Raw genomic sequence first — 20,225 nt, forward strand, 5'->3', positions numbered from 1 at the left:
TGCTTCAGTAACACTTGGATACAGCTCTACAATGCTTCAGTAACACATTGATACAGCTCTACAATGCTTCACTATCACATTGATACAGCTCTACAATGCTTCACTATCACATGGATACAGCTCTACAATGCTTCAGTATCACATGGATACAGCTCTACAGTGCTTCAGTATCACTTGGATACAGCTCTACAGTGTTTCAGATCACAGTTGTTCCTTTGACCTGATCCAGGCCAACCATCAGCCAATCAGTTTTTTACTTAATTCTGCAATGTATGAATGAAATGGCTAATTAGTTCAACCTAGCCTCTATAAGTTCCATGACTTGTCATTCAAGAACATGTAAAGGTCAAACATGAGGCAAACAGTTATAACCATGGTAATAACATGGAGGAGGACTCTGTTTAAAGCTACACGCTAAGATCACTATCTACCCTATGCGTTAGTCATACTGGATAAGAAATTAAATAGTAATAATAAGAACAGTTTCACTGGCTGCTGCTGCCACCAGAGAGAATGACTAAGACTAATTGCTGTTTTGTGTGAGGTGCAAAGCAGTGAGCAATCGCAGATAAGTGATTTGTAACTCCTCTAATGGTATTTTCATTCGCACCTGCTGTCTCTAATGGACAAACACATTCCTCATCACAACTGTAAAGGTTAGGGCGGGAAACGACCGTATCAGGCAAACTCCTCTGATTATCACCCCCTCAGAGAGGGATTATTGCGCATGATGCTTCATCGACAAAGTGTTCATTTTTATGTATGACACTATTGGATTTAAACAAAAGGGCTTTGTCCTTCCTGACAGAGATTGAAACCTGCGGTAAACGAAGAACTTTTCCTGCACATTATTCTCCTGCACCTTGCTCAGCATCAATATAGAAGGCGGTGAGGAGAAAAAGAAAATCGATACGGCATAAAATTTGTTATTAAATCTTTTTGTGAGTGGCCGAGATGCGTGTTGCATGAGGTGGCTAATTTGTTTTTTCAATTTTCTTTTAATGTGAATCAGATAAAATCCCCTCAACGACGCTCCGTCACCTTCATCCTTTCCTGTCAGGACTAAACTGTGAGGCGTTTTAGGAGGACTGCCAGATTTTTACACCAGAAAACAAACAAACAAACAAACAAACAAACACACAAAGCAACAAACAAACAGATCTTTTTGACTGTCCCTAAGAGGGTGGCTGACTCAGGAATTGATACGGCCTGAATCTGGCATAGAAAATACACGACTAATCATGTCCACTCAAAACAAGAGCACATTACCATCTGTCAGCTCCCAAGGTACAAATAAACACCTCTTCCACCATGTGTTCTCATTGCGCATAATAGTGCTTTGGTTTTACTTCACCACCAGTCTACTTCAGCTACAACCTGCCAACGTGACACTTCAGCAAATCAAAAACGCACTCGAACACGTTCATTACGGCTTGCAGCTAAATTAATACAGATTCCTAAAGGTTTCTGCGATTTGTCCATCTGTCATGAGGCAAAGAGCGTGTTATTGATGCTGAGCATTTGCATAGTCATGACTTGCATTTTGGCTGCTTACAGTCACTTCAAGTGCACAAATAGAGCTCTCATGTTTTGTTGATTTTATGTGTTCGCTTTCCAGTAAATTGCATTATTTTTGCTTGTTGACCGTGACTGTGGTTAGGTCCCTGCTTGATCCATCTCACACCGAAATGTGCAGAAAAGCCATATCTTCAGTTCTCTTTGGTATATACAAATATTGTAGGCTTGTGGAAATTCAAAATAGCCCTTGAAATTTGATAGGAAGAGCTGTAGGGCCTTAGTTGTTGTTGTTTCAACAGTTTATTTTGTTCAGGCAATCAATTAGACACACCGAGGGCTTCTTCTTAAAAACAGCCGTAGTCTCATCTTGTAGTTCACACACTGCTGCACTGCATACTTGAGTTTGGGTCCTCACTCATCTCCCTCCTCTTTTGCTTCTTATCTGACTGGGGTAACAATGCAACAAAGTAGACCTACTTAATAGAGACCAAGCCCACTGAAACCTTAATACCCTTACGTAACCTTAAAGTCTTTCATACATTAAGACAGCGGTCCAGACAATATTGCACACACATATATATATATATATACAGTTCTCATTTTCCCTTGAAGAGTATGAGTTACTTCTCATTCTCCATTAATATTATTAGCCTGATCCCTATCTAATAGTTCCCCAGTGTTCCCCAGTGGAGTGTACCATTAAGCCATTTAGAGTTGTACTGGGCGGTGCGCAGCGGCGGCAGCCCCCCCAGGCTGCGGTAGATGGCGGGGTCCCGGCCGGAGAAGTCCATGGCGGTGGCGGCGTACAGCTCTCCGCTGGAGGTGATGAGAGCGGTGGAGTTGTGCAGGGGGTTGTAGGGGCAGCGGGCCATACCACTGATCTGGTCATGGATCTCCGTCAGGTTGGTCAGCTGAAGAGATGGAGAGAGAGAGAGAGAGAGAGATAGAGGGAGAGAGAGAGAGAGAGGGATAGGGAAAAAGAGAGAGATGTGGAGAAAGAGAACGATTTAGAAAGGGAGTGTGGGGGTGATAAGAAAAGAGAGGGAATGGGGGGGCAGAGAGGGGGAGAGGGAGACAGAAAGGGAGGCAGAGAACGAGAGGGCGACAAGGAGGGAGAAAAATGGAAATAAATGCAGGGAGAGAAAGACAGAAATGCGAGCCAGATGGAGAGACAAACAAGGAAATGTCAGAATGTGTGAGACAGAAATCCAGAAGCAAAGAACGAAAGAAAGACAGAAAGAAAGCAGGTAGTGGAGGAAATTAATGAAATGAGAAAAACAAATATAGAGTAGATTTCTCATTTTAAACATGATTAAAAATAAGTGTATCTGTAACCTGGAAGAGATTAAGTTCTCATGTAAAAGGACACCTTTGCTACTTCTTTGATACCTCCGCCATATATGCTAAAACTGCCGTCTTAAAAAAAGACTTTGTACTGCACGTTTCTTCCTTACTGCCAAAACCAAGGATAAGAAAAACCCCCTCTTCATCTAACCCACTCTCTGGAGTGCACAGATTTGGCAGACACTGAGGTTTTTTTTTTTATATCATTACTTACCTGACTTGGCAGACTTGCATGCTCATGCTTAAATGCTAATCATTTTTCCACCCCACTTCAAATGGCCCTGGGGGGCGCCTGAGTTTAAGCTCTGAATCATGAACAACTGTGACACCTCCCCTTTGAATGCCAGCCTACCCAATTGTCAAGATGTAATTGACATCGGTACATGCGATGCCAGAGCTGCACGATTGCGAGGGCGGCTCCTCACTAATGGTCACATCTCTCGTGGAATTCCACAGAGCTTCATGCTAATGGGAAGGAGTCATTCCAGAATTATAGCGTAGGGATCTAGAATTTACATGAACTGCCATTGTTAACGTTTGCTTGAGCACATTATAACATCATCAAATGGAACCTTCAGTAGGCAACATTCAAATCACACACTTGCGATCATACTCCTCTAACAGTGAAAGCTAAGCGGGACTGTCTTCCATCCAGCAGAGAAATCCACTCTGGGCTAGATTAGACGTTCAAAATAGCAAACAAAGGCAAATGTTCGCAAATGTTCGCAAACAGTTTTTAAATCGCTCTTAGTTCACCGTGAATGTTTGAAAACACACACAAACAGTCTTAGGAGGTAGTTCTCGGTGAAACAAACATGGACGCTCGACTAAAGCCCCGTCCACACAAGCCCCCTAATGGGTAACCGTTTAAAATCAAGAAATTTGGAATGTTTACACAAAAAATGTTAAAATTTAACAAGTTCAAAGAAAACAAATTTGTCTCGAATGTTCGCCTCAGCCAAATTCGAGCGCACCTCTGGCCCAGGCCTCCCAGCCAAGACCCAGCCAAGACCCAGCCAAGGCTGAGAGTCAGCTGTGCTTTAGGTGAGGCCCTGTGAAGGAGGCCCATCTGCTTGCCTGGTGGAGCCATTATCAAACCACACGAGCGGAGAGAGAGCTTCTTCTTGGCTTTCACGAGGGGATAAATTCAAAAAGCAGCTTGCCTCAGCCTTTGAGGAGCAAGCCAAATCCTATTTCCCATGTTTAAAAATATTTGACAACATGACCCAGTGTTGGCAGGCAGACAGTGCACTTGTTCGCAATAAAATGCTGTATAAACGAGAGAAGTTAGAATAACTTAAGACTTACTCTGCCTGGCTTTTAAACCTACATATATACACAAACACACACACCACACACAATCATACCGCACACACACACACACACACACACACACACACACACACACACACACACACACACACACACACACACACACACACACACACACACACACACACACACACACACACACACACACACACACACACACACACACACACACACACACATTACACATTACACATCACACATTGACTGCTACAGTGGAATCAGGTTGGCTCTGAAAGCTTGCAGCTTGTTTATGAGCAGTTTCCCCATTAAAAGCCATATAAGGCTCTAAATCGTTTTTGATGCAATAATAAAAGTCCAAGCGGCACCCTTTTGGCTAAAAGATACGACCTTAAGTGGCCATTGCCAGACCATACAAGGCAATGCATTAGTATTGCAGTAAACACCCTCTTACCCAGCTGCCCCTTGGGCCGAGCCAGATGTGCTATTCACTGCATCCTGTGTCCTCTACCCCTCCTGCCCCATAATCTCTCCCTCCACAGAAAAAAAGCTGATGACCACAACACTTGCCTTGTCTGGAAAGCCCACAAAGCATAATCTAAAAGAGCTCTGGCCGGGGAAAGGATGCGCGGACGGCAACTGGAGAGGCTCTGAGCTTCCTTTAAGACATCCACACACTAGCAGCTGAGACAGACGGACGGACGTGGCATTTGCATGTTTGGCTCGAGTAAGCGCTTTCTGAGGCGGCGGGCTGGAGCCAGCGCCTCCACCAGGGCCAAGCCCCGGGAGTGTCCCCTTTTACTGGGTGTAAGGAGGGATGAAAGGATCGTATTGACGGAACACCTTGGAGCACGAACGGTAGTTCAGTGCCCAAGGAGGACCAGGAGGATGAGGAGGAGGGGGAGGAGGAGGAGAGTGCATCCATCATGCTTATTTAACAGGGGCGTAAAAAGATGCCTCTCTTTCGGGCGAGGCCAGCTGTGTTCCTTCCTATTGGATGCCCATTTCATGAGAGGCTTTGCTTCCTGAGCTTTGGCATTATGACTAGCTCTCTGTCTACACACACACACACACACACACACACACACACACACACACACACACACACACACACACACACACACACAGACAAGCACACACACACACACACACACACAGACAAGCACACACAACCACACACACAGACAAGCACGCACACCCACACAAACACACAGACAAGCACAGACACCCATACAAACCCAGGCACACGCCAATCTGTAACCTTATCTAATTAGATTACTAGACTCTTCTTCCTGGGTGTACCGCTGTCTCCTGGGCGGTTTCCTCCTCACTAACCTAACACACAATCCCCTTCAGGGGGCCAGACAGGAGCTGACAGCCAGATGTGGGCCACATCCACTCCATATGCGGTTCCAGCATTGGGTTTGTGCTTATGAGCCAATTATACATGTCAGCCTTCAAAGCCGCGCCGAGGGGGGCGATCATCGGTGCAAATAAGCACCCTGTCATCGTCATTTGCTTAGCTCTGAGGGCTGGATTTCCTTTTAATCCTGTCACTCAAAGACGGGCCTTCAAGAATCATTTGTGTCAGTGGAGGGACGAGCGTGAATGAAAAGACGCTTGTTTACTGCTATTTTTGAAGGTTGTTTGTGCTTGTTTGCACTCTAAAATGTCAGGAAATGATTAACTGAATTTCATCCAGAACTGGAGTAAATGCAAGTGGCTTACATGTCAAAGAGGACAAACTTTCTAGTTCTTTATGTCCTAACGTAGAGTTCTTCCTTGAATATCTTTACTAGGCGACATCCAACAATGCTACACCTTAAACCTTATGTCACAACGGTGAACAGGAATCTTAAAGGTCTTGACAATTAAAAAGTGTTGCCATGGCAACGAGCCATAAGCGCAGGAGGCATTACCTCAACGAACGAGCTCCCAAGAGCCCACACTCTACTGGGAAAGACAAGAGAAGAAGCACGCCATTGAACGTGCTCCCAAGGCAAGTCAGAGAAGTAGCACGTCACGCGGGGAGTGATTCAATTAATAATATGCTTCCCATTACCGTTCGATTGGTGCAAATGGGGGTGAAAGCGTTCGTGCCACAGGTGAAGAGCCGGTCTCCATTAACCAGAAGGACACGGATGTAGTTCTGGCACTCCTCCTGTGAAGAGACAAATGGAGAAGAAAAAAACACATAAATAAGTGAACAAAGAGAGAGTGAGAGTGAGAAAGAGAAAGAGAGGGGGGAGGGAGAGAGAAAGGGATAGAGATAGAGATAGAGAGAGAGAGTGAGGCGAAGGGGATTACTCCAAAGCCTGGCCTGTCGAACAGAAAGATAGATAGAGAGAGAGAGAGAGAGAGAGAGAGAGAGATAGAGAGATAGTGAGAGAAAGAGAAAGTGTGCCAAAGAAAGCAGCCACTTCATCTATTGATCTCCCTAGTGGAGCTGATGACCTTTGGTGTGAGCCACGGAGGCGGCAGTGAATTTTTTTCCGCACAACAAAAACAACGGGGTGAAGATAAGAGGCGAGCCAGCAGGCTGTTTATTGTGCTGCGTGCGTTTGTCTCGGTGTGACAGAAATACCGCTCGGGCCTCTTTTGGGGTGCTCCCCGACAGCCATATTGTCTCAGTCTTGGCGCTTTTGTGGGGGAACATTATTAAAACTATAGTGCTCTTATCACACGTGGGGTTGAGACCCTCTCTGTCTAACGCTCTTGATTTAAGAGTGCTACAGGATGTCACTGCAAGGGGTCTGCTTTTTTACTCGTCGTCACCATGGCCGTTAACTCACAAAGCAATTCATTAAGGCAAACTCTGCTGAGCGCCTGGAAAGAAAGACATGATTTAGCGACGGCTGACTCATCTGGCAGTGCTTGTAATGTTCCCTCAGTATGTAAATAAACACAGATCTAATATGAGTTTGGCATCCGGATATGACATGTTTATGAAAAGGCCTGACAAACAACTCAGATCCTTAATGTAGTGGCTGCTCACTGTGATCTGCACTGTAAGCAGATTGCCTCGATTGAGAAACATCAGCTCTATCAAACCCTGTTGTTGTCTTGCACTTTTGAACTGCCAGCTCTATAGAAACCAGATGACGGAATTAAGGAGGCAATTAGCGCAGAGAAAATACGTAAACTACCCAACGGGGACCGATTGCATCAGTGAAGTGGCCCACTCTCAATTCCGCCATATTGCAGCGCGACGAGTAAGAGCAATAAAGATGTTCAGCTGCGAGTGTAAATTGAATCTGCTCTTTCATGCTATACTTAAAGCATCTCTGCATCGCTGATACAGTACAGCTATGGCACAGAAAACAATTCCGCAAGCGCTTCAGTCCTGAGTGAGGTAGCTCAGCCTGTAATTCTGAATGACAATCACACGTTGTTCAGCGAGTCCCTGCTTATTATGGACCGCTTCAGCCTTTCCCGTCAGGGAGGAAGAGACAGAGCGGGGCCTTTTGCACAGACCGGGAAACCGCACTCTTAGAGCGCAAGCACACAAGTGGCCCCAGAGGTCACTGAGGGGTCAAGCTCAACAGTGAGCAGCAGCGCTGTCTCAAGGGTGGGGGTTGGGGGTAGGGGGGGGGGGGGGTCACATAAAACACAGTGTGCCCCCCAGCTCTCCCTCCATCTGAGATTAACATGGGTGAGGGTGTGGTGTGGCGCTGGGGCACAAGTTGGGTCCAGATGTGGAGAGAGCGGGCCTAACAAAAAAAGCAGTGTACTTTAAATATGCTTAAAATTCAACTACACTGGAAATGTAAAGTTTTGTGACCCAATTTGGGGGTAAAAAAGAGTTAAGTAGGTTACTATGCTTCTGAACAGTAAATCCCGTATAAACAGGATATATATACCATACGGTCAATGCTTTAGTTTCAGATAAGTACGCTAAACATACTAATTTCAAGATATTCCAAAGCAGGGAGTCGCCATGGCAAACTGAGGAATATTTAAGGTGCTGGAAGTCTTTCTTCCTCAACATGTAAAGCATTGCTCAGATATAATGACTATAGCAATTTAACAAGTGAAAGATACCCTTTACTTCAGTGTCAACACTGCTGACATGTTATTTGTCTTATTGTGGTCGAGCTAGGACCTGAAGGCGTGGTTGCTTTCATAGAAAGCGTAGGTTGCCTGAAACTAGACAAAAAATAGGGTTTTGTGAAAAATAGAGCTCTGAACGTGTGGGGGAAGTTTGGGAACGTGTTGATGTCTAGACATGACTGAACTGCAGCACCCTAATTTCTTTGTAAACTGTTTTGGCTCAGTATGAATGAGGTGGGTTGGGCTTGAATAGGAATGTCATAAAAGATCGATATATGGATTATTGGTCGATGTTGAGAGATATGCTTAACGTTGTCGAGAGTCTATTTTTCCGAAACATGCTAGAGGAAATGAAACCGAGTTTAAGGTGGGCTACTTTGTCACTGACACTCCAGCGGTGTGCAGTCAGGCCCTTCTAAGCCTTCTGGGAAAGGGTGACAAAATTACATCAATATTATACCCTTCATATAAAATGCTAGTTTATTCAGACAGACTAATCTGTGATACACCATTTCTTCAGTGTGATTGAGCGTGAAAGGTTATAGATGGATATGGCGCAGTAGAGTTTTCTTCGCTTTTTAACATGATATTTGCGTTGCGAGACCATATTTATGGGATGCAGTCCGCATCAGTCTTGACAAGTTGGGATCAGTAACATTATCATGTTTTGGGTACTGTTAAGGTAAGACCAATTTTATCTTTTCATATAATTTACATAATGTTTAACATAGGCATCGGCTATTGCTCTAACTAGGCTACGCTGAATATCTCTCATAGGATTGTGAATGAATGAATGAAACTGATTTTGATTAATGAAACTGATTTTCATTAAGTTTGCCTACTAAAACTTTTTTTCATTTCATTTTCATTAAGTTTGCCTACTAAAACTGTTAGCTTTTTTATTTGTTATGATAAAACAGTCTGAGCTGACATCTCCCCTGCTCGTTTACAAACAGACAGGCTAATGAGGCTCCATAGAGATGCACATCCTTATATGACACTGAAAATCAGTAAGCCTTCACAGCTTAAGTAATTAAGTGTTTGTTGTAGAAAAGACAGCAATAATTATTAATTAGAAAAAACTATTTGGAAAAATGCAGACATAGATCGATAATCATCAGGAACGTTTTCTGATTGTCGATGCATGAAAAAGGCATCGATCCCAAGGCTAGATTGTTGTGGTTGTATTTTGGAAGTGTCTGAAATATAAAACAGCAAAGTTAATCACCAAGCCAGAACTTCAAAGGAGTCTCGAATCAAAACTTTGTCACTGCGTGTTATCATTGTCAGCAATTGTAACTCAAAATTGCTTTTGTTTCAGTGACAAAAAGAAAAAGTCATTGCAAACGTACACAGTTTTCATTATCAGAGATGATAGGGTTACAGAGGGAAAGAGACAGAAAAAGAGAGAGAGACAGACAGATGTAGAGAGAGAGAGAGAGAGAGAGAGGGTGGGGTTACTTTTGTATTATGAAATAAATAAACACACACACACATTGATGATGGGGTGGGTACTTTGTTACCTTGAGTCTAATAGACAAGCACACACATACACACACACACACACACACACACACACACACACACACACACACACACACACACACGCACACACACACACACACACACAGAGTGACTGTGTTGGATACTCAGTGCAGTGTCTAATAGAGTTGCGTCGCTCACCTCCGACTTGCCGCGGCTGAAGCAGGCTCCCTTGGTGAACTCATCACAGTGCCACTCAGCCTCCTGCAGAGAGAAACATTCATCACACAACAGCAATCCAACATGGCCGCTAACAATGCAGGAGACACAACAGTAGGTGGTAAACAAAGCAAATTTAGCGTGAAATACCAGAAAAGTAAGGCCCTCTCCGTTTGAGAAAAGTATTCAATTAGGTCTTAAACTTTAGCAATCAATTTTGCATAACATTTCTTTGAGTTGGAAAGTTTTGCAAGATATAGAAAAATGATTGCTTATATTATAGTGTCGAAAGATTATTGCTTTGGTTTTCGGTCAAAAACAGTCAGCTAAATCAGATATGAACAGTAGTCACAGCTGCCTGAATTAACCTGATGTACTGCGTATTAATATGTGTACTATCAATAGACTCTGAAGATAAATGAACTCCCTTTAACAGTCTTGAGAGGACAGACACAATGCAGCACATTCAGTCCAGTTTCACATGGACCTAAACAAACACCCTTTTCAGCAGCAGGTCAGCAAGGCTAGTGCGAGGTTGACAGGGTGAATATGAATGTGACGGTATGGTATGAGACCGAGGCTGGGGCTGTTTTCGACCGAGCAAAAGAGGAGATTCACTCTCAGATAAAGCCAGCCTTGTTGTCTGCGGGGGCGATCCGAAATAACCCCTAATTTCTGCTCCCTTACTTGGGTAACTGATGGAGTTGTCTATTTATGTGCGTGATCCTTATATTTGATCTCATTTAGACACAGTAAAGTAGAGTATGCTTTCCCATGCAATAGGCATCAACGCTTATCACACTACAGGCTGTTTGGAGAAACTTCCGGTAGTCATTAATACCACAGCGCAATCTGCTATCTTCCCTCCTCTCGGCCATTTTGTTTCTCCATAAATAGACTTTTAGACAGAGGGAAAGAATAGAGAAACACAGAATGAATGGAACCCGAAAGAAAGAAAAAGATAAGGAAGTGAAAAAATAAATCCCACTAAATTTATGCAGGGTAAAATGACAAAAAACCCTTTGGCACTTGGGGGAAATTTTAGACCACTTCCTGCGCAGAAGGGCCTGGAGAATCTGGGAAATGAAAATGAGAAACTGGGGCTTTATGAGCTGGGTTGGGTATCGTTTGGGTTTTTTCCAGTACCAGCACTAAAACGATACTTTTAAAACGGTACTGTGCCTAAACGGTGCCTGAACCCATACTTAAAAAACTAAACAAAAGAAAATGAAAATGAGACTCACACAAATTCAGCTTTTAAAAACAAGAAAAAAAAGTATGGGGGATATGTTACATAAAATAAGCATAACTATCTGCCACCAGAACAGGAAAATTTGACTTGTTTGAAGATTTAAAAAAAAATAACCCAAATATATCTTAAAACTAGTGTGGCCAGTCTAAAAACAAGTACATTTGTCTTGATTCTGACTTTGACAAAGCAGTTTTGTACTTGTCAGTAGTGATCAAACTAGTTTCAAGCATTAACTTGCTCAGAACCAGTAATAAAATCTCAGTAACAAGTTATAATACCTTATTAAGATAATTAAGGACTGAAACGCTTGAAACAAGTGAAATACTCTAACATAAAAAAATGCCTGGTAAGAAGAAATATCTTGTCAGACAAAAAACAAGCATATAGTTTGATTATATGATTTAGGATATTTCATTTTACTAAGATTTACATTTTTGCACTGCACACCCATGGGCTGAGGGAGGTTGGCCGCCCATTTCATGACGTAGAGGAGTCCCAAGCGGTTCAGTCAACGTCAGCATTTGCCTTACAAGGTTCAGCAGGATTTTAAACAGATGGCCTGTTGAGCCATTTTCCAACCCATAACATGCAGATTTTTTTTATAAATACCAGCATTGATGTGTTTCATCTCAATTCAGTCATATAATTTAGTTCATAGCTCAAAACACCCAGGCATAAACTACCTCTTAACTACCTGTCAACAGTTTAAAGTACACATAAATATATAAATATAAATAAATACACCTTAATTTACATATCATATTTACATAATAAATAAAACATAACACAACTGGTTAGGTCTCACATCTGGTCTAACATCTAACATCTGCAAACATCAAGACAACTTGGTGTTGTCTTCACACCAATCAGATCAGAAATGCAATCACAGAAAGATAAGACAAACTATTAAACTGAATGCCATTGAGTTTACTTAGTGAACTACCATTGAAAACGTACATCAATGAAACACATGTAGATACATTTCTTGTTGCACACCTATAGGGTCACGATGCCTTATAAATAGCTGGAATAAACAAAATGGAGGAAGACGGTCTGACTGTCTCAGCAGTTGTAGAAACAGACAGTAGGATTAGGTTCCCTAACGAGCCGGCTAAAAGGCTAGTTTGCCACACTACTTACTGTTGAAGAGGACATCACAAGCTATTAGTCCAGGTCAGTTGACAAACATCAGAAAACAAAGTCCATTGGTTGATACTTTGATTGATTGATTGATCTGTCTTTCAATTGTGATGGTTATTTGAAAACAGATTTATAGGCTGGCTAGGCTACAACTAAACTGACTTTGTTGCTCTGCTAACATTATACTGTATTTCACAGGCAAATACTACTGATGTGTAACACACCTAGCTTAACTAAAAAATAACCTGGGATAGTATTTTGAAACGGTTTCAAAAGTAAAGTAAAGGTATCCATCATATACTGTATGGGTAACATGAAACTGACCATATTAATCCAGCCAGAACGACACCATTTCAAGTTTGCAGTCAACCCTCTGTATCATTAACCAACCCCCCCGCCCCCCCCACCACCTCCCAGCTTCATGTTGGGCTTTCCTCAGTTTCAAAACTGATGCACCACTACTGCCTATAACGTCCGTTTCGGAGCATCAGAGAGCAAATATTGAATTCGATAGGTGATGTTAAAATCGATAGGTAAATTGAAGTGGCAGCGAAATGAGGTACCAAAATCTGCGTTGCGATTCGGGCCGGTAGATACCGAACAGCCAACCGGCTGGAACCAGTGCCACACATCAGGTTTCAGAACCTAACCGTATTTATAAGCAAGACCCTGTGCCACCTCTTCTTAACCTGAAGGGCGCTACAGGAAATCACCAAATACTGTACTTTTCTTCAGGCACCTAAAACCAGTGGTGTGTGTGTGTGGGACTTCACACCAAAAGAAAACCAAAAGAAAATCTAAAAGAGTGACATTGGGAAGAGAACAGTGTTTGGGTTAGTATGAAAGGTTTTGGGTGACTAGAATTGGTTGGTATTTGTGTGTGTGTGTGTGTGTGTGTGTGTGTGTTTGTGTGTTGGGGTGTGTGTGTGTGCGGGGGGGGGGGGGGGGGGGGGTTATAGCAAACACAGGCCAGAAACAGAGGACTGGGTGTCTGGGATTGGGACCAATGAGCGACACTTCCCAGTCGTCTGTTCACACGGTGGTGGCAGCGGGTAGAGGGCCCTGTCTGGCCTGGCAGCCCCCCGGCACAGCTTGCACTGTGGGGACGGACGGGCTGGACGCTGGGTAAACATAACATGGCGGGGCAGGAGGAGGAGGAGGAGGAGGGCGCCAGAGCACAGACTGATGGACTGACTGGCAGAGGGGATTAGGGGAAGGAAGGAAGTAGTGTGTGTGTGTGTGTGTGTGTGTGTGTATGTGTGTGTGTGTGTGTGTGTGTGTATGTGTGTGTGTGTGTGTGTGTGTGTGTGTGTATGTGTGTGTATGTGTGTGTGTGTGTGTGTGTGTGTGTGTGTGTGTGTGTGTGTGTGTGTGTGTGTGTGTGTGTGTGTGTGTGTGTGTGTGTGTGTGTGTGTGTGTGTGTGAAAGAGAGAGAGAAAGAGAGACCGTATGTGCCTGAGAGGAGAAGCAGGAGGGGATAGACAGAAAGAGACAGAGAGACGTCCAAAGAGATGGAGAGTAAGAAATAGTGAAAGACGGAAACAGAGAGAGAAAGTGAGAGGTACAGAGAGTCTGTGGATATGCACACATACAGTATATGTGTGTGTGAGAGTGTGAGTGTGAGTGTGTGTGTATGTGTGTGTATTTAGATGGGGTGCTTAGTGAGACCCCCGCCACGCACACACACACAGACAGCCCATCCATCTGTCAGCGTGCCAGCTCGCATTCCATGCTGAACGCTGATATTTTAAGGCCAGTCACCCTTAAAAACTGCACATCAGCAGAACGCCTCAGTCTCAGCCCCAGCTTCTGCTCCAGTGTGCATAGACAATACTGTGGTGTCCCTCAGGGCCCTGTGTGCTCTGAGAGAGAGAGAGAGCGAGGGAGAGAGAGAGAGAGAGAAAGAGAGAGAGAGAGAGCCTACAAATCACACCAGCAGCACAAACCAGCAGCTATCCAGGACAGCCAGACCAGATACAGAGGCTACTGGGTTCGGCAATACCAGATAGTAAGGAAAGCTGGGACTGATATGGCCCTGTTCTGGCCTGAACCATCCAAGAATGAGTTCAGAGAGTGTTAAAATCACTCCACCAAGAGTGAGTTGAGGGAGTTTTAAATCACTCCACCAGCAGTGACAACTCTGCCTCTGAGGTCCAGCGGCACCAGAGAGCAGTGAGGCTTGGCACAGATCCAGCCCTCACCTGTCCCAGAGGGAAGTAGCCGAGTGAATTCAGAGAGAGCTGTGCCCTTCCTGAAGGTAGAGAGTAGAGAGTCTATAAAATCATCATTCCTGTAGGTAGTGTTTCAGGCATAATTAGCGAAAACCATTAACTTGATAAATGAGGTAGTCATCTGCCTTTACAAATTATGGGAGATACGGCCATAACAATGCAAACAATTTAATCTAGAAGATGCCATATTGATCAATTTATCACTGCCTTTATTAGCGCTATTAAAACAGTGAACGTAGATAATCGATGGTTCTGTTGTGTGGGCATGCTAATATCAGGCCATTAGTGGGTTGAAAAACATGAGCAGGAGAAAGAATACTTGCATATCTTAAATTTCTCCCACACTCCCTAATAAATGGAGAAAAGAAACCCCCTCCCAACCGTGGTTAATAATGAAGAATTGTAACAGGGCATTCTGCCATTCTGGCAGTGCGGATAGAAAAGGCTGTATTGAGACACGCGTGTGATGTTGGAGCTATTAACATCAATATTTGGACCCTGAGTGAGTAACGATTCGCCCTTGCTGGAGACTCCTGCCAAACTTTGTGAAATGTCAGTGTGTGTCTCTGCACATGGATTTGAATGAGCTGGAATTCAGACTTCCCCCGCGACCCACGCCAGGCGACTGTCCTCCTGTGAATGTGTCTGTAGACAGGGTTGTTGCTTGTGTTCCTGGGCCCTGTACTAACTGACTGGGGGGCCTTTGTTCCAGGGCTGTGGGTGAGGTACAGTCCTGCAGTCCTGCAGAACAGAGTGGGCAGGGGGCTCTACATGTACTCCTCTGTACAAACAAGGGGGGGTTGAGAATTCAATGTGTTTCAATGGAGGGGACTTCAACAACAATCACATTCACACAGACAGGCATTGACTGGCTATTTACAGAAATACCAACAGAGAAGAGGGGAGGAAGAGTGGGAGAGATAGATGGTGACAGAGGGAGAGACAGGGCGATAGAGAGGAGGAGAGGAGGAGAGAGAGAGAGGGACAGAGGGAGAGATAACATCAAAAAAGCTTCTTTCAACACTGCAAGTTGGCTGGGGCATGCTTCGAGTACAAAACATCAGCAGACGCAAACATATTTCCAGCACAGCCATCAACATGCTGAACAGAATAAATTCACCACCTCATTTTTCCATTAAGACTTCATCAAATTTTATCTTTTGTTTAAAAAAAAAAACACCGTATTAAGAATGGAAATGGAAATAAAGTGTGCTTGCCTGACTTTTCAATAGTTATTCACAAACTGCACTGAGCACACATAAATACAGTCCAGAGCCGATCATTTCCCCTCCTAAATTAACCTGTCAGATTTATTGAGTCTATTTCAAGGAGTGGGCTCTTCTGATGCACTTTATTTCATGCATTTTAAATGGCCAAGTTGTTTGACGCAATTGAATTATCGAGAATTAGTGCAAGTGTTCTGTTAGCGGCTGATTAGCAAGAGTAATTATTGCGCTGACAGTACATAATTGGAGGAGATAAACTAATGGAATAGGGCACACAGGTGGTATTTGGGTTCTCAGAAAGAACCTTTGTGTTTTCCGGATTAAAAATGAAGCCACTGCTAGGCAGTGTTAAATCTGTCAACGAAAATGTTGATGAAAGATTTTTCCGTCAACAAACCTTTTCCCCTTGACTAAAACGTTATGCTGATGAGACATACATAAATCTTATGACTAAACAAAGACTAAACCTTAAGTAAATTAGCCTGCATTTTTCTCTAAATCATGGTCCCCAGTGTGAATATGACCTGAGCCTGCGTGCTATTGGTTCCTTGTTCATACCTTCCCTTCCCTCCTGAGATTAGGATGAGTTTAGGCAGTCAGTGGCTGCTGAACTGACTAGCTAAGTTATCTTACCTAGCTATGTTACACCACCAGAGCTTCACAACTCACCATTAGATTTGGACAAGTTAGATTTGGACAAGTTAGATTTGGACAAGTTAGATTTGGACAAGTTAGATTTGGACTAATGAAGACAGAATGATGAGAGAAAAGAAGACATAGGGGCCAGTTACGCTGGAGATGCTGGGGGCATCTGAAGACATAGGGGCCAGTTACGCTGGGGATGTCCCCACCACTTTTTGTGATCACCACTTTCGACCCCACCACTTTTGACGACAAAAAAATTTAATCTCACTACAATGAAAAGCTTTTAAAGTGCTTAATCACCAGTTTATAAAAGATTCAAATTGAATTGATACATGAAAGTTGTGTGTAACAACTAAGTGTTAAATAGAAACCTGGGCCCTTTTTCAGATCAGGCTTTTTCTGGGCCCTCTTTTTCAGGTACAAAAGGACAAAACTATCAAAATTGGTCCAGTATTGAGTTATAATGCTATAACCAGCAACCAAAACGGCTACACAATGTAATCATATGGGGCAAGACACCTTTTATTTATTTGATAGCTAATGTGTTTTGGTTTTAGAAAATAAATAATGTGTTTTTGCCAATAGTGTGTTTTAGGACACTAGACATTCAACACATTTACTGCATTTTTTATCGAAAAAGGTGTATGACTTAAAGTAGACAAAAATTACTAGACTGATTTTTTGTTGATTTTGTTATGTTGTTTTGTTGACAAAAGCCAGACTTAAATTAAGAGTGTTTTAAAGAACTCAATGTGACTAAAATTCAGTTGTATTGTCAACTAAAAGACAAAATTTAAAATTGCTGTTAAAATGAACACAGTTGCTAGAAGATGTGGCTGCTCTGCAATGGAAAAAAAGAAGAATTACAACATGCCAGTGTGAAGGTACTGTAATGTAATACATTTCATAAGGAATACATTATACTCTTCGTGTTGTTTATTTAGACTTTGTTTTAGTTTTTCTGATGACTCTTTTTAATGAGCTGTAATCTTATTTGCTTTTCATGATTTATTGTGTATGCTTCACACCATCATAACGTAATGCTTGGTCTCTTTTCTGCACTGTTACGCTTGCAATTATTTCATTCTCTTTTATTGTAGGTATGTGTGTATTCTCTGTGTCTACTATTAACTGTGTAAAAGCACTTCAGGCAAATTGCTTAAAGTATTCTACATGCATATAATTATCAAATTAGTTCAGTTCAGTTCAGCACACATACCAGCTGAAGGCATGAATCGAATCGTCAGCTCAAACCCAACAATGAAAGGTTAAGTCTGTGCAACAGCATTTCAAACAGAATGGTCTCCTTCCAGAGTAGAGAGCTGTGATAGCATCATCCACTGTGATAAAGATTCATTTTTCTGTGCAAACAAAACAACCAGAGGCAGTGGTGCTTTGTGAATTAGAAATGAAGCGCAGCGTCAAACTGCCCTTTGGGACACTGCTCCACAGGGGCACCCTGCTAGACAGGAGCTTAAATCACTGTGATAACCACTTTCCCCATGGGGGACACGATGAAGGATCTAGCCATGAGCAGAACCGGAAGGAGGGGGGCGGAGTAAGATGGCTGCTGTGGCTGGGGACAGTGTAATCCAGAACTAGATCTCCTTCATCTAGAACCACAAACCAGTACCAGTTTTTCCAACTCCAGGATCATACCTACTTCATCCAAAATCTAGAATCACAGCCATTGTATCCCGATTCTAGAATCAGAACTCCTCCATTTGAGTTCTGGAACTCCTCTCAGTAGAAGTGCTGAGTCAGGCATAGTGAAAGCTGAGCCCCAGGTAGAGCTCCTGTGCGGAGGACATGCAGCTGCAAGCAGGAGGACAGTACTCAGCACAAACCGCTTGCAGCTGCTGGTCCAACAACTATGGGTGGATGGATAGCATCGCACTTTACCTGCCTTAGAGTCAGCACACGGCCTACACCTGGGGGAGCATTTAGCATAAGGCCCATTTCACACTGCCTGCTTGTGCATGGCGGATAAGTTACCTGTTGATGTTTATTTCGGCAGCCATGTTAACAGGATAGAGGATGCACACTGTCTGTGTGAGACGCATGTCTACAGCGCTACAGCCGCGAGTCATGTAGAGTTTCGACATGGAGCTTATTTTTCACATGCGAGGTAAGCGTGAGGAAAGCAGTTCTCAGCAAAAATAGACAGTAAAAAGATGGTTTAATAGTTGTCATATTGGCATCACACCAGCAACATTACATAAACTGACACCTTTCACTGCAGTTTCGATGTCTGGGCTGTGTGTCACAGACATGACAGAAATATAAATATTATATTTTTTTAACCATTTAGCAGTTGAAAGGGGAAAGTGGAAGCTACATGTGTAATATATAGTAACCCAATGTAGGCTATAATTGCATTATATTGATAAGTTAGTAGTTTTCCGTTGCACTCTCTCTCTCTCTCTCTCTCTCTGTTTCCTCGCCCTTGCTCTGAACGAGGGAAACAAAAGTCACTTGACTGATTCCTAGTTACAACTGGTCAATTTTCTGGTCTTCACTTTTCGGACCACTCCTCAACGATGGATGAATACCAAACTGACTGTGTATTGACGGCCATTACTCCAAACTCAATGCAGAAAGATAGGCCATTATCAAAGGCAAACTCAATGCAGAGAGATAGGGCTGGCAGTAGCAGTCTCGAAGCAGAAATGTAGGCAATGAATACACACACACATACACACAGACACACACACATACACACACACAAGTAAACGAGACACAGCAGTACCGCAAGGCAGCCTCCAGGCACACACAGTGCAGGCAGTGTGAAGCAGGCTTAAGGGTGCTGTGAAACTCCAGAGGCTATCTGCAGCCCAGACCACCATAGGTCAAGAGCCGCGCAGCACCCCTCTGTGTTTGTCTTGTGGTCAGAGGGTGTTTGCATTCATCAAGCCGTGCCTATGAAACAATCGGTCATTCCATCGCGGTGGAGATGCGGTCTGGTGGAGACGCGGTCTGGCCAGCCAGTAAAAATGGATTTTGACATACACGATGTTCGGGGGGGTTCCCTGGCGTGGTAACAGGCAGGAGCAGCAATTTACACACAGGTGTTACAAAATGTCAGGGCAACACAATGCAGATTCATTCAGGCAATAAATCAATGCATGCACACATACAGATGCTGCGCAGCATATCAGGACGGGGGAGCCGGGTGTGTGTGAGTGAGTGACTGGGTTTCTGTGTGCGTGTGTGTACATCTTTGTGCAAGTCTGTGTGTGTTTGTGTGTGTATATGTGTACGTCTTTGTGAAAGTGTGCCTGTGTGTGTGGTGTGTGTGTGAGTGTGTGTATATGTGTGTGTATATGTGCATGTGGGGATGCATGTGTGAAAGTGTGCCTGTGTGTACATGTTTGTGTGTGTGTGAGTGAGTCTGTATGTGTATGTGTATGTGTATGTGTATGTGTATGTGTATGTGTGTGTATGGTATGTGTATGTGTGTGAAAGTGTGCCTGTGTGTATTCATGTGTGTGTGTGTGTGTGTGTGTGTGTGTGTATGGAGGGGCTGGATCACAGAGATGAGTGTATTTGTGTGTATGTGTGACACAGACCTTTACAGGACAACAACGGCTCCACAGTGTCCGTATCCGAATGGTGAAGCTGACCCTCTCAGTATGCTCACGGACTACTCTAGTAGTCTACTACTGTACTTCTACTTCTGCCCCTTTCCGCTGCTCTGAGGAACACTAGCAGGTGAGGTCGGCCCACTTCCTGTTCAGTGCTCTCCTGTGGGGTCAAAGGTCACGACCAGGAAGAGGACATCAGGTGGCCACGACAGCTGCCTGCTAATTTGGTGAACCCTGGGCTAAG

The 20,225-nt window shown here is 43.6% G+C and overlaps 1 protein-coding gene across 1 annotated transcript in view; it reads right to left on the minus strand.

Moving 5' to 3' along the window:
- sema5a (sema domain, seven thrombospondin repeats (type 1 and type 1-like), transmembrane domain (TM) and short cytoplasmic domain, (semaphorin) 5A) overlaps window positions 1-20,225 on the minus strand; it is a 114,660-nt gene that overhangs the window by 51,568 nt on the left and 42,867 nt on the right. Inside the window, exons 5-7 of the mRNA XM_031583958.2 lie at window positions 9,886-9,948; window positions 6,215-6,313; window positions 2,216-2,429 (exon numbers count right to left, since the gene is read on the minus strand). Coding sequence (XP_031439818.1) covers window positions 2,216-2,429; window positions 6,215-6,313; window positions 9,886-9,948 — 376 coding nt within the window. The remainder of the gene's footprint in view (window positions 1-2,215; window positions 2,430-6,214; window positions 6,314-9,885; window positions 9,949-20,225) is intronic.

Source organism: Clupea harengus, chromosome 17 (genome assembly GCF_900700415.2).
Source record: "Clupea harengus chromosome 17, Ch_v2.0.2, whole genome shotgun sequence".
NCBI lineage: Eukaryota > Metazoa > Chordata > Actinopteri > Clupeiformes > Clupeidae > Clupea > Clupea harengus.